This window comes from Haliotis cracherodii, unplaced genomic scaffold (assembly GCF_022045235.1).
Source record: "Haliotis cracherodii isolate W230 unplaced genomic scaffold, xgHalCrac1.p SCAF_2, whole genome shotgun sequence".
NCBI lineage: Eukaryota > Metazoa > Mollusca > Gastropoda > Lepetellida > Haliotidae > Haliotis > Haliotis cracherodii.
The window spans coordinates 70,895,772-70,913,313 of record NW_027266275.1 but is presented as its reverse complement, the minus strand read 5'-3'; the positions used below and the strand labels follow the sequence as shown (position 1 = coordinate 70,913,313).

Sequence of the window (17,542 nt, the reverse complement as noted above, 5' to 3'; positions counted from 1 at the left end):
ATACAAGTAATGAGAAAATAAAATTTGTTTTGTAAACAATGTCCCCACGTGTTCATATGTTGGAACTAGTTCAACAAATCCCCTCTGCAAACTCACTATTAAAGTCACCGAGATATCAGTGTATACATTATACATGTGAATACATGTGGATACATGACATAGAGTGACATGCATGGATGACATATGATGCCATGCATGGGATCATTAACTGAGGAGCAAAGAAACCTATACCTCTCAGTTGATCTTAACAATGTTTGATTTTGAACTGAAAATATCTTAAGTTATTATGTTATTATATAAAAAAAATGAACTATACTGGCGCTTAGTCAGCACTCAAAAAATACTTCGACATGGTTTTATTTTTTAAAATATGATTTGATATAAAAAAAAAAAAAAATTTTTTTCGTCGCATGCTAAAAAACTATTAAAATCCTATCTTTGAAAATCTATACATTTGCTGGGGTTTTTCTGCACAAAATATTTCAGACATGACAGAGGTCATGTGGATGCAAAATTCATTTCTTTCACCAGTCTTTATTAAACTAATCTATTTTTTCACAAAATCACAGACTACATTTTATAAACTATTGCAAGAATGAGTGAAGGTTTTAATACACATATTCAAATTTAACAAGAGTTCTTTCAGTTTTTAATTACAGACTCGGTATACTTTCTTTTGCTCCTCAAAATAGTTACTACAACCTCGTTTTTTCGTAATCAACATTATCGCAATGCATGATACATAATAAAACGATAACAAATTGACGGAAATAGATATGTTAAAGAGGTGAAATATAAAGATAATGATTGGAGAAATTAAACATTATATTGATGAGACGTAAATAGTCAAATGTACTTACTGGATATGTTTGATTAAGTTGCAGACCATTTTACCGTTGTAAAGAAATTGAGGAAGCCTATCTCGACATTTGTAACACCGGTATGTATAGTTGACTCAAAACAATAATACAACCTGCTATTTGAGTTTTAGAGCGGCTTGGACCACAAAGGTCTATTTTCGCCCAATTAAATTGATTTAAACAACAGCAAAATCTATAATTAACAAGTGATGATTATATTATCTGCTTTATGTTGTAATTTATATTTTAAAACCGTAAGTAAACTCTATGAAATGCACATGAAAAGTCTTATATCGTTAGCAAACACATGTGATGTTATGGCTGATGAATAGGGTATATACATGTAGATATACATGTAGAGTGTGTACTTTGTAGATGAGTTTAAGTGTACTGATGGACGATAAAAAAATCTTTAGCGTTATGAGAATAACAACACATGTACAACTGTTAAAATATATTAAGGTGTTATTCAGTTGAAACACTCGTAAAATTCATGGACATTTTATCTGTCTCACTCGACAAGACTGAGTCTGGGGTTGTTTCTGTGCTTGAAGCACATTTACAACGCATTGTGTTATCGGGCGTTACCTACATATTGTGTAATTGGCCGTTACCTACATATTGTGTGATTGGCCACTACCTACATACACGTGCATTGTGACAATGACAGTTATCAACATATTCTATGATTAACCGTTACCTACATAGTGTGTGATTGGCCGTTACCTACACATATTGTGTTCAAAAGTCGCTACAAATAGTTGCGTATTGTGTGAATGATTGTCACTTACATATTGTATGTCTGGTCTTTATCTGATCGTTGTTACATAATAAAATAAAATATTTTGTGAGTTGTCATTATGTACATGTTGTGAAGATGGCGGTTGCTAATATACTGTGTGATTTGTCATTACGTAACAGAAAAACAACCCAATTAATTTGTATTAAACGTATGAAATAAGCAAAACTCCAACGACGACTTAAATACGGCTCTTGTTATTTTCTTTGCTCGTTATTATTGAACACGCACCTGAGTAGCAACGTCATGCACGCGGAATAAAAAAACAAAACACGGATAATAGTAGTCCACCAACATTTTATGTGATTCCTTATCTCCCTATACACGAAGACCAGTGGACTACACCAGGTGAATTTTGAATGTCAGAATGATTATACAGTCGACATTTTGTGATGCGTAATTTAAAATATGACAGTGCCGTTGTATATATTGGCCAAATGAAAGTGATTACACAATATGAATATACACCCACACATCTGAGAAAATCTAGGAACGAATCTGTCACATATCACAGTCCAGGAAGTATGAAAGCCCAGTCGTTTTTCCATGATATGTTTCACCTACCTTGACGCGGGCACTAATTCAGTGACCTGGTAATATAAATATAAAGATTACGTATCATGCTACGGTGAGCAATTTTATGTTACGTAACACGCCATTGAGCAGTCTATAGAAGCCCTGTAAATGTTAAACACGGTTGAGTGAATGTAATTGTAAACACATTATAGTAATGATCCCTGAGCGCCACTCACAGCAGTCAAGCTCTCAAAATCATTATGTTTGTCATATGCAGCACACTAAACCGGTTCAATAAACCAGTTTCGGTTTACCAGCCCCGGATTCAGGAACTCGTTGATTTTCGTGGTAATCGTACAAGCAAGGGGCGTCGTATCGCATTGGTTGAACTGTAAAGGCGAGCGACCCACTAATCTACAGTGTTTGTCTCGACAGGTAGATTTCACGCGCTGATTGTCCATGGCCGACAGGTGCTGGCTATTTCAGTTGCGTCAACCAGTCACCAGTATCACCAGTGATATAGACATTGTTCAACGGCTACCCACCTGCCATACATATCAAGCTTGACATGAACAAGGCGCTGTGGACTACAGGTAGATTTCAGCTACCTGGCACGAACGAATGACGCCAGTGCGTGGATAAACATTTCACACAACGACATGAACATGTAGTCAATTACATTCCGTGACGTTCATTTCATTTCCAAGATGCCTCACTGGTCGGAAAAAGGACTCCGGTATCAATCGGGCTTGATGATACAAGTTGCGGGGTTTTGTGTGTACGTGATAGGATATGGGAGCCCTACCTGGACACAAGTATACTCGCTATTTAAAACGGACAGCGTGACGGCATACCATGGACTGTGGCAAATGTGTGGCAAAACAATATCTTCGTGTGCCGTGTTTGAATCTCTCAACCAGGGTGAGTGACAACTGATAAGTAATCATTGTTTTATTACTGTAATAAGGTGAACATTTGTGGTAAAAAGATGGATTACCCAGGTAAATGACAAAGTGACTGTGAGTTTGGAAGGTAATATTTGAGTATACAGTGGGTGCTTTTATCACAGGAATCCGACATTGCATAGCTGATATGCTTTAGAATGTGTTTTAGAGACATACACCCTGTAGATATACATTATCTTCATAATATCATATGTATTACTTTAATTTTATGTTTTATTTTATATAGTGGACACAAATTTTAAATATATAAACAAATAAATAAATAAATAAATAAAATAATCTAATTCCTGTTATATTTCTGAAATTATGAAATTACTGTATCAAATATTTTTATTTTAAAACCATTAAAACAAGATGTCATATTGTATAAATTAAATCGAAATGATTTCACCGTTTCACATTTGAAGGCAAAAAACAACTGAATCAGTATCATGAAGTCTGTTATTGTTTTTCAATGTACCTGGACCAACGCTGATTTATATATATTCAGTAGCAAGTGTTTAAACACACGCCGTTATTATTTATAACCGGAATAGACACAATCACGTCACACTCCAATTCAGCTACCTGAACGAAGAATATGCGATCAAAGTTAATCCACTCCTTGTGTGAATTTAACTGCTATAATCGATACTTGTGTAATTAGCAACGTGTTATGCAGTTGGCGGTTTGGCTGTAGCGATGATATAAGTGCGACCTACTTTAAGTGCAGGTACATATCCCAGTGTTTGAATTAGTCTCCAAGTATATGCTTATGCATGTATATACAACAGTGCCATCAAGCAGGGTTGTTAACATCCTGTCATCACATCTCCGTATCACGTGTCTGCGTGCCATTGCCCCAAGGGGCGCGGAATGTTGTGAATAAGAATGAGTATTTTCGCAGTGTATAATATAAGTAATAATATTGGGTGGAATTATACTTAATGTACCAACATTATGTACCTCTCGGTGGATCGGTGGCCCAGTCGTCTTGAGTTGCATACCAGAAGTCTGTGATAGCGGGTTCGAATCTCATTCCCCCTTGATCCGTCGAGGTTTGTCAGCACCCTACCCGTGCTGGTGGGTGTCACCAAAGTGGTAAAGGTCTAATACCTTTTCCCCAACATCAAACTGACATGCCGTGATATAACAGTAAAACTGTCCAAAGCGGCGTGAAACCAAATTCACTCACTCATCCACCTACTAGTGACATCATGCTCCTCTCCATCCCCCCATGCTTTGCTGGCTATTTGAATATATTAGCCCCTCTACCACAAGTACGTGAATCACGCCAGCATCTAGGTTAGGGTTAGGGTTAGGGTTAGGGTTATCAGGTGTGTTCTGATTGGCTGAGAAGGATGGGCAGGAAGGGGTGGAGTGTTTACTCAATTGTGTCTTGATGACTAGGCAGACACATCCGTGTCCCCCCTGGTAACCTTTACCCCGAAACTGTCAACGACGAAATGTCTTCCAGAACATTCAGCGCTTTATATCCTTTACCTGTACATGTTAATACGTCTTGTAGATTTACTTTGAAATATGTACAGAACAAGGCTTTACATATTGTGGCTTTAAATCTTGATGTGTATTTTCAAACATTCAAAAGTGGGTTGGTCAAAAAGTTCTGAGCTTAACAAACAAAACCAACAATTACGTTTTTAATTTTATTTTTCAGCATAACCTCCCTGTTTTTCAATACACTTCTCATATCGATAGTGAAGCTTTTCAATTCCAGTCAGGAAGAGGTTTTCTGAAGCCGACCTGGTAAATTCATTCACAGCAGCTTTGAGGTCATCGTTGTCGTCATAGCGCTATCCAAGAAGGCGTTCCTTTAGTTTAGGAAACGGGGAAATCACTTGGTGCGAGGTCTGGCGAGTATGGAGGATGAGGAAGCTCTTCGAACCCACATTGTCACACAGCAGCCTTTGCAAGTCAAGATGTGTTGGAAGAGGCATTGTCATGAAGTAGAACTCCAGCAGTCAGCATTCCTCGCTGCTTTTCTTTGATAGAATCTCTTAGGGGATCAAGCAAATCAACAAAGTAGGCACCTGTAAGCGTCTTTTGACTTTCTAAGTAATCAACAAGGATCACACCATTTTCATCCCAGAATACAGTGGCCATAACTTTCTTCACTGATCTTGAAGACTTGAATTTTTTTGGTGCCAGAGAAGTAGAATGGTGCAATTCCATGGATTGACATTTTGACTCGGGATCATAGTGGTAGACCATTGTTTTCATCACCCGTTACTAATCGCATATTGAATTTGACGAAATCCTCCTGAATTAAGTCTAAATTTTCTCTGGCAATGTCAGTTCCTTTTTCCTCAAGATCAGAATTTAAGAACTTTGGCACCCAACGAGCAGATATCCTTTTCATCTGTAAATGTTCTTGAATAATAGTTTCAGTGGATCCATAGCTTAGACCTGTGTCTTCCACAAGTTCTACAATGGCATACGTCTATCTGACAGTAGAGGTTATTCTACCTCCTTGATTGAATCTTCACTGATGGAAGTTGAGGGACGTCCAGACCTAGGGTCATCATTGCTTGTTCTCCTAGCCTTTAACATTGCTGCCCAACGTTTCACTGTGGAATAGCTAGGGCACTTATTCCCATACACTTGCGGTTATGAATTTCTTGGGGCGTACTTTTCTCTAAAGTCAAACTTGATGACTGCTCAGTACTCGTTCTTTTCTATTTCTGTGTCCATTTGGACCCTTATCACGGTCAACTTGTCACCAATATACAAGCAACAGACCAAATACACTTGCAGTGAGTGAGTGAGTTGGGTTTAACGCCGCTTTTAACAGTATTCCAGTTATATCACGGCGTGTCAGCTTAATGTGGGAGGAAAGCCCGAAGTGATGCAGGTCTCAGACGTTTACCACTTCGGTGAAACCCACGAGCACGGGTATTGTGCTGACAAACCTAGAAACATAATTGGGGCGAACCGGGATTCGAACCCACAATCATAGGTTTCTGGCGTGCCCCAGGGACGCAACTCTGCACAGCGAATCGCGGCGCCTTAGACGACTGGGTCACCCGTGCCCCCACACTTGCAATGAACTACTCAAACAATGTACTACATTAACTAGTTCACTTTGTTAATGCTCATAGTTGAAAGTTAGTCAGGCTTAGGACTTTTTGACCAACCCTCGTACATGTGCAATACGTCAGACGATATTATGCATACCAATAATCGATTATGTTTGACGCAAATCATGAATTATTCGTGACGCGAGTGACATTAATCGAACCCGGGTCAATGGCGTGACAAGTGAAAACTTTAATCACTACTCTAACTCACACCTCTCCGTTATATGAACGCTCCTATTAGCATTAGAAAGTATTTTTATCTCTGCAGCTTGGGTTTATAGTCGCTGCATGTATACGGCCAACATACCCCTGATGAGTCTATAAATCTTAACTCACTTACTGTTAATTGTGATGGCTTTACAACCAGCCCTTCTGACAATCTGGGTAATGCAGAAGGCTGCAGTGTTGAGGAGTGTTCACATTCCCAAAAACGTTCTGGGTGGGTTTGACTAGACAGCGCATTCTGTGAAAAGTCCCATTCGCTGTCTGGGTTGCGTGTAAAGGGGGGCTAGGGTCCTGAGCTGATGATGAGCCTAACCAGCCTGACTGTGCCAGGATCACCCAAACCCTCGTTGCTGCATTTTTTATTTTAATGTGTTAATAATAATGGAAAATGATTATTACAAACCTTTATGGAATATGCCCACATACAGCCTCAGGTAAATTCAAGCTAATAAACTTATTTCATAAATTAAGTGAATTTATGTATAATGTTTATTCTTCTACTATGTGGCACCAAAAGCTAGTGCTTCCACTTTGAAATCATTACAAAAATATATCAAATTTAATTAAGTTAAATATTAAATAAAAACTCCATATTGTGTTCTTCTTTCAGTCGTCGGTTTCCTGTATGCAAATTGTCGATGATAAGTTAGGTTCGTTAATAATTAAAAAAAAGACATTTTAAGAAATTAAAACATTGGATTCTACCTCGCCGATATGCTCATGTCGCTAAAAAGAATGTAAATCATACATTATTATTTTTCGAAATGGACATGACTTTAGGTGTGATTTAAATATGGATCAAATTTTGAATCCTTTTCGGATGTACTGTCAGTGACTTTCATAACACATCACCATAATTGGAGATCGATCTGTAGCCATCTTTCGCATCGAAATGGCCTGCTTGTGTTTGATCTCTTTTTGATGAAGTGTTTTACAAGAGTGTAAGATAGAAATATACTGCATCGAGTTATATTTGCCTCGCTACGCCCTTGAAGCTGACGTTCATTCCCTCAGAATATTGACCATACAAAGCCGCACGTCAAGCATAAAGATCGGACAGGGCATCACAGCGTATAAGTAATACGAGACAGCATGCATCTTTAAGTCATATACGTTCCATTCCTTCTCAAATATTGTTTAGTGTAGAGGCTGGTGCGCTTGCTCGCCACACTGAACATCCGAGTTTGAGTCCATAGGATCCAGCTTCTGCCGCCAATGCTGGTTTATGCACTCTACCCATCCCCAACCCCCATAATTCCAAATGTACTTAGCTTTAGTAAATCAGCTCTTCTAAAACTGAATATGAACCTATAGCCATCTAGCACAAGTTGACAAACCAGTCGAAATGGCTGTCATGAAGCGGTGGCATTCCCGCTAGATGGCTTTAGTTTCCTTGAGTAATATAAGCTTGAGAGTAGATATTTTTCGTTGTGGATTTATAGCATTACCTGACCAGCCTTGCAAGTAGGACAGCCATACAGATAACGGTGCTTGTGGGCTATTTTGATATACGACTTTCCGTCAACATTTCAGATTCGACCTTGTAGATTTGTAGACGCGAGGCGATGTAAAATCGTTACTCGACATGGTGGCTTATAAAGGGAGGTCTGGCAAGACTGTTTTCGCAACGATATCCCGTTTCTTTATTGATTACAAAGACTTGAGCTGCAAATGTTTCATTAATGCGGTTGTTGCACTACACGCAAATATCTTTAAAATCCAGGAATATAAATAAGCATTAAGGCACATAAACGGAACGATTAATGGTGTGAAGCATATTTACATGCAATTCCAAGCTACAAATCTATTTCGTATCATATTTTGTTGCTACAGCAACAACATTTTTATTTCTTCAAGTGTAGTACTGATCAAAGAACTGCAGAAATAATTACTCGGAAAAACAGCCAAGTCGAACGGAGCTGAAGTAATTGCATCACACTGTATTAGGGGAGCCACACCACCCTTCAATCATTACTGCCATGCCAGGTTGTCATTATGATGTTAGCATGAAGTATGAATCAATGCTGATGCCTTCATACAGTCGCAGTCTATAATAGTCTAATCTTGGTTGTGCCGGACTGTATGGGTAATTACTCTTCCCGTTATGTGCTTGTATAGTTAGTGGAAGAGTGATATGTGATGATGAGTGTGGCTCTTTGGTGGTGAATAGAGCGTAGATAACACACCCTCGTTAATCTAGACATTTTTTAACCCGTCCACATATTGTTACATTCTTTTTAGTCAGGGCCTCGCTAATTCGGGGTCCTTGTTAATCTGGATGTCAAAACGTCTGAAACCTCCCTATTCCTGACCTGTTTTCCACAACATGTTTATTCCGGGCTTGTCTGCTACTTAACCTGAGTAGTTCGGATGTACCCAGGTTTTGTGCCAGTTCGGACCTCGACACTATGGACACTCTATGGTCCGAACTAACCATGACTCTTGTTAGTGTGAACCTTGTTACTATAAGCACATCTGTTGTACGGACATGTTAGTCCGTGAATAATGTAGGTCTGGAGCTCTGGAACAGAGAGTGCATTTCTCTGGAACACTCCGCGCTGCTGACGTCGTTACTCTGGGAATCTTGTCAGATTAAACCTGTTTAGTCCACTATAATAATCTCGAAACTCCGGAATTCGTTCATTGGATATTTCGCCTTTAACATTTTATTTCCCCGAAACGAACTAATTCCGCTTATTGACAGTGTTTTCCATGACACATCCCCTGTAATACCTCGACCCAGTCGCTGACGCTGCTTCTTCCTGAGCCCGAGTCGAAGGACACTACACTAAAATAGCCGTTTAATCAATTACACACGTGCGCGTCAAAACCTCTGTGGGGTTTCACTGATGGGAGGGACCGAGATGGTGACGATGGCGTCTCGACCGAAACGAGGTGAGGTGAATCGGGTTTAATTTCGCGTCCAAGATTATTGCACTTATTTAGTGACGTGCAGGCACGTGTGTGTGTGTCTGCTTGTACTGATCCGAACTATTGCCGATTTTACAATGCTGAGTTAACATGAACAACACTCCGACACAGAATACTAACTCCGAGCCGACCAGTCCTTGTTTTAGCCTCTTAATGCCGAACGCCAGACAGGGTAACAACAAGTACCATCTTTTAACGTCTTTTTGTATGACGCGGCCGGGGATCGAACCCCGGAACTTCCGCTTTCTGAGCAGACGCTCTACCACTAGGCCACGGAGGCTGTCCGACCGAAAAAAAGCAATGGTGACCATAGTCAGGGTGTTTTTAATAAAAGAATGGTTATATAATACACTGAATAACCGATGAAGGCGACATTGTATTTTGCTGAGGATATAATACAATAGAAAACGTTACTCAAATAAAAAAAGCTTTATTCAGTTATACGCAGTATGAGACACTAGGTAAATATATAAACATGATGTGATTATGTACATGTGTTTTCCTTAAGATATGAAATTAGAAATGTCCGTATCTTTATCATGCCTGGTGTTATTCTAAATGCACCCCACTTCATTTCAGAGATGCATTCTTGGCACCAAGCCACCCGAGGTCTGGCCACGATCAGTCTGATATTTTCTGTGATATCACTGCTGCTGCTGATACGATACAACTTCACCCAGTTTTCCCGCACCGCTGTGGACACGAGGTCCATCAAGGCGCTGCCAACTCTTGCAGGTAATTAAAGCGACAAAACCGTTTCCATAATCACAAGAACTCTCTATTATTCCTTATTCCTTATACGATTATATCTAGAACATAAGCACGAGTCACACGAAATAGTGATGGAACCACGTGTTCGCGAAGGGGTGAGCGTATCCTGACCACTGGTGGCACCCGTCACAAACACATGCAAAGGCAAGTCACTTGTTCACCTAAAAAACACACGAGAACATATGTTATAAGTCAAAATAGGGAATTGCATCAGATATAATTTTTTGTCACTGAAGCGTCAAATTTTGAAATGTCCTACACAAATCTGCCATAAAGCTTTCTGAAAGCTTTACTGAGGCTTTGAACGTTGTAACCGACCGTCCTCATACAGCTGGAATAATGTTTAGTGCGGCGTTCAAAAACAAACAAACAAACGAATGTTTTAAACCTCTTTGAGATCTTTGAAATCTTCGACGAAAGAGCATGCTCGATTTTAGTTGTGAAATGTGGACACTTAACTGCAGCTGCTTGAGTATTGCTCAACATAAAGGGAACATAGACCACTGGAAAGCTGAAATCACCCTATGGAGATAGGAGACTGGTGGTAGAGTTTATTGGAGAAAACACGGAATAGCCACAGGCTGATGATTACAGCCGTGTATATATATGTACATGGCGCGCCAGATGACCAGGAAAATACGGAAGCCTTTTGGGGCCATTTTTTATTTTTTTTTATTTTTTCGATACTATCTTGAAATTTAAAGATATTAAGTTGATACTCTCTTGAAATTTCAACTTGGTATCTAGAAATTTAAAGATAGTATCTTGAAATTTCAACTTAGTATCTTGAAATTTATAGATAGTATCGAAAAAAGTAAAAATACAAATGGCCCTAAAAGGCTTCCGTAGGAAAACCCTACCTGCTGTGATAAGAACTTTGTAATTATTCTTCCCTGTGACGTTTGAATTACATTCGGATTTAATACCTCTTATAAGCATTAAAAGCACTGCGAATAACCCATGTAATTGAAACAACGAAACATATTTCATGATGGCGTATCACTGGGAAGTGGATATATGTGCATTCCCTCCAAATTGATTAATGTACACAAGGTTATACATGCATGTGTATGTTTCTGCAGGATACATACACTCATAATTTCATTTCCAAACTTAGTGACATTTTCCCATGTGTCTCCATATACATGTTGGTACAGCTTCGCTGCCGTGTATCGTTTCTTAAAACTCATCCTGGGGATCGGGTTGTTAGGCGCTACCTCATCGTACCCTGATGACGTCGTTCGTTACTTATACGTCCTGTGGTGTGGTCTGGATTTTATTATTTACAGGCAGCTGACTGCAAAGTAAAATGACACTCACCCATTAACTTTTAATGAAGTGTGAGGTAGTGAAGATAAAATGTAGGGAAATATATCAACGGACAGACAAGGCAGAGAGACGGACAGTGAGTATTGTTTTACGCTGCTTTTAGCAATATTCCAGCAGTATCATTGCGAGGAAAACAAGAAATAGGCTTCTCACATTGTACCCATGTCGGGATTCAAACCCGGGTCTTCGGCGTGACGAGCGAATACTTTAACCACAAGGCTACCCCACAGACAGATGTAGCCAGTATTAAAGGCTATCGTCCCACAATGCAATAACATTTAAAAAGAAATGTAAGGGTATTTATATTAAATCAGTGTTTTCTCCTATCTCATTGCAAAAGGCAACTAAGCTTGTCGTAAGAGGCGACTAACGGGGTCGGGTGGTCAGGCTCGCAGACTTGGTTGATGCATGTCATCGTATCCAAATTGCTCATGATGTCAATCACTGGATTGTCTGGTCCAGACTCGATTATTTACAGACCGCCGTCATATAGCTACAATATTGCTGAGTGCGGCGTTAAACAACAATTGCAAAATAATCAGCTAAATATAATATATGTACATGCATATGTCTAATTTGAAATTTAAATAAGATATTTAAAAATTAGGCATTGAATGGAAATGGAAATAAAAGATGACGCAATGACAAAAGACAATTACCATAGACCCCTCCAGCCAGGTCACTGCAGGCGTCCCGCGATCCCCGTACCACAGTGCTACCCTTATTCAGCACCCATTGTGACCAGTCCTCTTCGTGCAGGGGTGGTACGGTAGTGGTTAAAGCGTTCGCTCGTCGAAGCCGAGCTGAAGACCCGGGTTCGATACCCCACGTGGGTACAATGTGTGAAACATGTTTCTGGTGTTCCCCGCATTGACATTGCTGGAATATTGCTAAAAGCGGCGTAAAGCAATAGTCACTCACATTTCTTCCTCATCCACGACAAGGGCACGAGACTATTTATTGCAACATGTTTGTAACTATGGACATCACGTTGGTGGGCACACATATCAACAATAGACATTTGAAACCTGGAACTTCCACATGCCAAGCGGCCACGCCATCACTCTAAACAACACAGTCGACATGTTGAAGCGCACTGTACATGTTTTAATAAGAAAAACCTTTTAGGACATGCCGGTATTGATAATCAACCCTTTTGCTGGACATGTCTGAGTGAAATTGAATGTCATGTTTGAACAGAGCCACGTGTATTTTTTTCAAATGTTTGCTTTGTCTGCTTGTGACAATCCACGCTTTAACGTGCGACGACAAGAACAATACCACATTTCATATTATGACAAATTAATGTATACTGTAGCCGATAGGATCGCGATGACTGTGACAAGGAAATTGTTTCGGGGCAACCTTGAACACAATGGATATGTTTGTGCCCGACTACGGGGCGTGTTGACATACCAGTATATTTTAAATACTTCATCACGGAGCCGGACCGAACGTTAATGCTCGAGGGTGATGAGATTTCGTCATTGTTTAGACATATACATGTTTTATCTTAGCGAGGGGCACAGGGTATTGCCAAATGGATTTCATTTGATGATTGCTTGAAAGGTTTGGAGGATAAATAAGTACTGTTAGTATTGCCCCAGTACATATTATCACTCCCGGAACCCGGGGACATTTGCCTGTTTATATATGGATTATTAGATGGTAATGACAGGGTATTTTCAAATTTCAAAATGACATCAAACATCTTTATAATCAAGAAGGTGTTCCCCTAACTCTTCATACTAACCAGACCGCCTCCGTGGTCTAGAGGTAGAGCGTCCGCCCGGAGAGCGGAAGGTCCGGGGTTCGATTCCCGGCCGCGTCATACCAAAAGATGTTAAAAGATGGTACTTGTTGGCGCACTGTCTGGCGCTCGGCTAGGGGGCTAAAACAACGTCGGCTCGGAGTCGGTATACTGTGTCTGAGTAGGGTATTCATGTTAAACTGCGGCATGGTATCTCAGTGAGCTGGCACTATAAATCGGCATCAGTCCGGACTAGTACAAGCAGCCACACAAACACACACACGTACATGCGCGTCGCTATATAAATGGAATAATCTTGAACGCGACGTTAATCCCCATTTCACCTCACCTCACCACATTTCACATCACCTCACCCCATTTCACATCACCTCATCCCATTTCACATCACCTCACCCCATTTCACATCACCTCACATCACCTCACCCCATTTCACATCACCTCACCCCATTTCACATCACCTCACCCCATTTCACATCACCTCACCCCATACTAACCAATACATTTTAATACAGTCATGGGAGTTAGACCACATGTCAAGTGAGTGAAGTTATGTTAGTGAGAAACGAAAACGCTACCATTCAGTCGAACTGCTGATAACTCACATGATTTCAAGTCTTCATTCTTGGTGCTGTAGTTTGACTATTAATGAAAGAGCGTTTTTAAATTTCGCATTAACTTCATAACGCATTTTAGATTAGGTTGTTACTAGCATGCATTTGTTGACGCATTAATTTCTTGCTATATAGTACAGGTACTATTTACTATTGTTGATTTCACATTAAACCTGTGAATACCTTCAAAATTTCTTGCTATATAGTACAGGTCTTGTTACTATTGTTGATTTCACATTAAACCTGTGAATACCTTCACAAGTTCTTGTTTTAAGCAGCTAATCCATGTGACGTTTTCTCCGAAGGTATCACTGGGATCATCGCCTCCTCCATTTACGCTATACGGACACAGCTGCTGGTGTCTCGGAACAACGCCAGCTTGTCCTGGGGGTTCGCCTTGGCGGTTTTGGGGAACGCCATGATGATACTGAGTGCCTGCCTCCTGTGTTCACGACGGGGACGTCCTGCTACTCCCCCGGCCAACAGGATGCAGACCTGGTCCACGGGAATGAACCTGCCGCCAGGTGGCTCTGCCGGATTTGCCTACTGGGAAGGATCTGGAGGCCCAATGGTTAACCCAGCCTTTCAAGACGCTTCCTTCATAAAACCGCCCGACTTCGCTGACGCTCCTCCTAGCTATGAGGAAGCCATGAGGGGATCCGCATGATACATCCTTACTTCAGAGCCGGCGGCGAACTTTACTGTGATGTGTGAACGCTGAATGAAGTCGTGGAATGTTTTTAAATGAAATTAATAGTGTCCCGAAAGTGTTCCGCGACTATCATCACAATGAACACTGAATAGACAGACCGATATTCATCTAGAGGTATTGATTGTAAGCTTTTAATTAATGGGGGACCAGGCTCCGGCCAATTTACAGCCCTAGCACGTTTGATGCGAATCATTCGAAACCCACTTTGTTGATCTGCTTATTCAAAACCTATGACGTTATCAATCTACCAGTTACCAGTTACCACCCCATTTACGCAGATGTCTCAGTCAGTGCATTAGACTGAAACTAGGCACCAGACCGTTAGGCATAGTGCTTGAGTTAGTGTATATGGTCTTACGCCGCTTTTAGCAATATTCCAGAAATATAATGGCTGGGAATACCAGAAACGTTGTACTCATGTAGGGAATCGAACCCGGGTCTTCGACGTGAAGAGCGAACGCTTTAACCACAAGGCTACCCCCTCGCCCATGGCTTAGTGCCTGAAGTCGTTAATATAATGCATATTATGTTTATAGTACATGTCAGTATAATGCCTCTTGAGGTAAGGTGTTATCAGGCATAAATCTTCAATGCATAACATAAGGACTTAACGACACCTCCCAAGAGTTCTAGCGAGCAAGGGTCAGCTTTGCTTTCTATGTCACCCGAGAACCGAGGATGGCGCCCAGCTTGATGCATTCCATGTTAATGTTTTCACTATTGAGTTGTTTTGACGTTTGCATAATTTGTGTGACAATATCACTTATTAATATTCATAAATTTCAATTTATTTGTTACCTGGATATAACAAGAAGATATATGCATTATTCAGGACTTCTGCAAAAGCAATGGTCTCTGAATGGCAAAACACTGACTGAGCCAACGGAGGGAAGTGTGTGAGCAATGAAGTGATTGTTTGGTACAGTACAGTGCCAGCTGGAGGTGGTCATCTGCTACCCAGTCTCAGTCAGTCAGTGAGTGAGTGAGTGAGTGAGTATGGTTTTACGCCGCTTTTAGCAATATTCCATCAATATCATGGCGGGGGACACCATAAATGGGCTTCACACATGGTACCCATGTCGGGAATCGAACCCGGGTTTTCGGCGTGACGAGCCAACGCTTTAACCACTAGGCTACCCGACCGCCCCTACCCAGTCTCAGTATTTAGTGTTATCAAGAGATATTCTATCTTATTACCCGATCTTATTATTAATGTAGACCAGACAACGTACATGTATTGGTGTATTCGTCAGATAGAGAACATATTATATGGGTTTGATAGACTCACGAATGTATAAATTATGCATATATTTTCAATGCTGTTTTCTATATTGAAAACCGCGTCGAGAAGTTGAAATAACGACATGACGATCATTTCTGAATTATGCCAAAATTCATGTTTGCATTATTCTACGTCAATTCTACGAATTATATTTTGTCAAGAAAAATATCTGTATTATGTTACGTCAACAATTACGTATGAATTATATTACGTCAATAATAATGTCTGCATTATATTACATCAAATAATAATGTCTGATATACATTTCGTCAACAATGTCTGAATTATTTTACGTCAATAATAATGTCTGAATTATTTTACGTCAACAATAATGTCTGAATTATATTTTGTCAACAATGCAGAAGATCACGTGACTCCACACGTGTAACAAAAAGATAACATGGCAGTATCTCAGCCATTGGCATAAATTACGATAGCTTTAACTGTTTTCAGTTTCAAAACAGAAACAATTTTTTGTTTAGTACATAAATGTTCACTGGTTAGTCTGGTTGGATATGGCCATATCAGCTATTTACAAGCTTTGTCCTAAATGTTTCTTGTCCTATCAATCAGAGAAAGATAATATATTCGTATATTCTGTAAACTGACACCTCCTTTATCCGGACTTAGATGCATGCACATTTGGTTTAAAAGTCAAAGTGATGAGCTGTTTATAGTTTGGTATAGACTGCTGCCATCCAGGTTAAGTCCACAAGAGTGTCGCACGAATGTATGCAACCTCTCAATACCTTGTAACAGGTGGTATCCCATGGAATTTGATACCGTCACTATCGACCATTAAATACTGATATCTTTTTAAAAACACACACCATTATCCTAAAGCAACGCTGTCGTTTGATAATAATCAAAAGGATACCTCTTTGTATTTGCAATAGGTGTATTTACTTCTGTTGTGTGTAAATACTATATGTTATTTCATACGTTTGTTATGTTTGATGTTTATTTAATTTACTCATGATTATGTTGTCTGCGTGGTGGATAGAGCGTCTGTCCGGACGCTAGAGCGGAAGGCTGTTTCTTATCAAGAGACGTTAAATTATGGTTCGTGTTGTTACCCTGCCGCGTGCACTGCATTAAGGGGCTAAAACAAGGACTGGTCGGCTCGGAGTCAGTATACTGTGTTTGAGTGGGGGCTCCATGTTAAGGAGCGGCAAGGTATCTCAGTGGGCTAGCACGGTAAAACCGGCATTAGTCCGGGCTAGTACAAGCAGACACACAGACACGTGCATCCACGTCACTATATTGGTGAAACACTCCTGAATCCTGAAGGCGACGTTAAACCTCACCTCACCTCGCCTCACCTCACCTCACCTCACCTCACCTCAAGGACCGAACATTCTTGTTTCACAGTCTGGGACGGCTAGCCAAGTTTAACTCTCTGAAGAAACGTATGAACCAGGGTTAAAGATATATCTCACAAACATGAAGAGGACTGAACCCAACAAATTCGTAGTTTACACAAATTGAACATAGAATGTGTGCAGCCCTTGTACCCTTAGTAATGGATTGTTGTATAAGATCCACCCGAAGCAGTGACTTGGAAACCATTTTAGCACACATACACAAGAACTCAAACATGCGTAGCAAACACATAAGAATATTTAAAGCAAAACAAGCATGCTGAACTATTACTTGACATGCAAAGCAAAGGACAAGGTATGCTGAGTGGCCA

General features: G+C 40.2%; 1 protein-coding gene across 1 annotated transcript; it reads left to right on the top strand.

Annotated features, from left to right (window-relative positions):
* Positions 1–2,547: 2,547 nt before the first annotated feature.
* Positions 2,548–16,944, top strand: LOC139468446 (uncharacterized). The gene is made up of 3 exons (XM_071250411.1): positions 2,548–3,096; positions 9,953–10,108; positions 14,161–16,944. Exons 1-3 carry the CDS (start codon positions 2,883–2,885, stop codon positions 14,520–14,522), a joined length of 732 nt encoding a protein of 243 aa, XP_071106512.1. The 5' UTR covers positions 2,548–2,882; the 3' UTR covers positions 14,523–16,944.
* Positions 16,945–17,542: the final 598 nt, after the last annotated feature.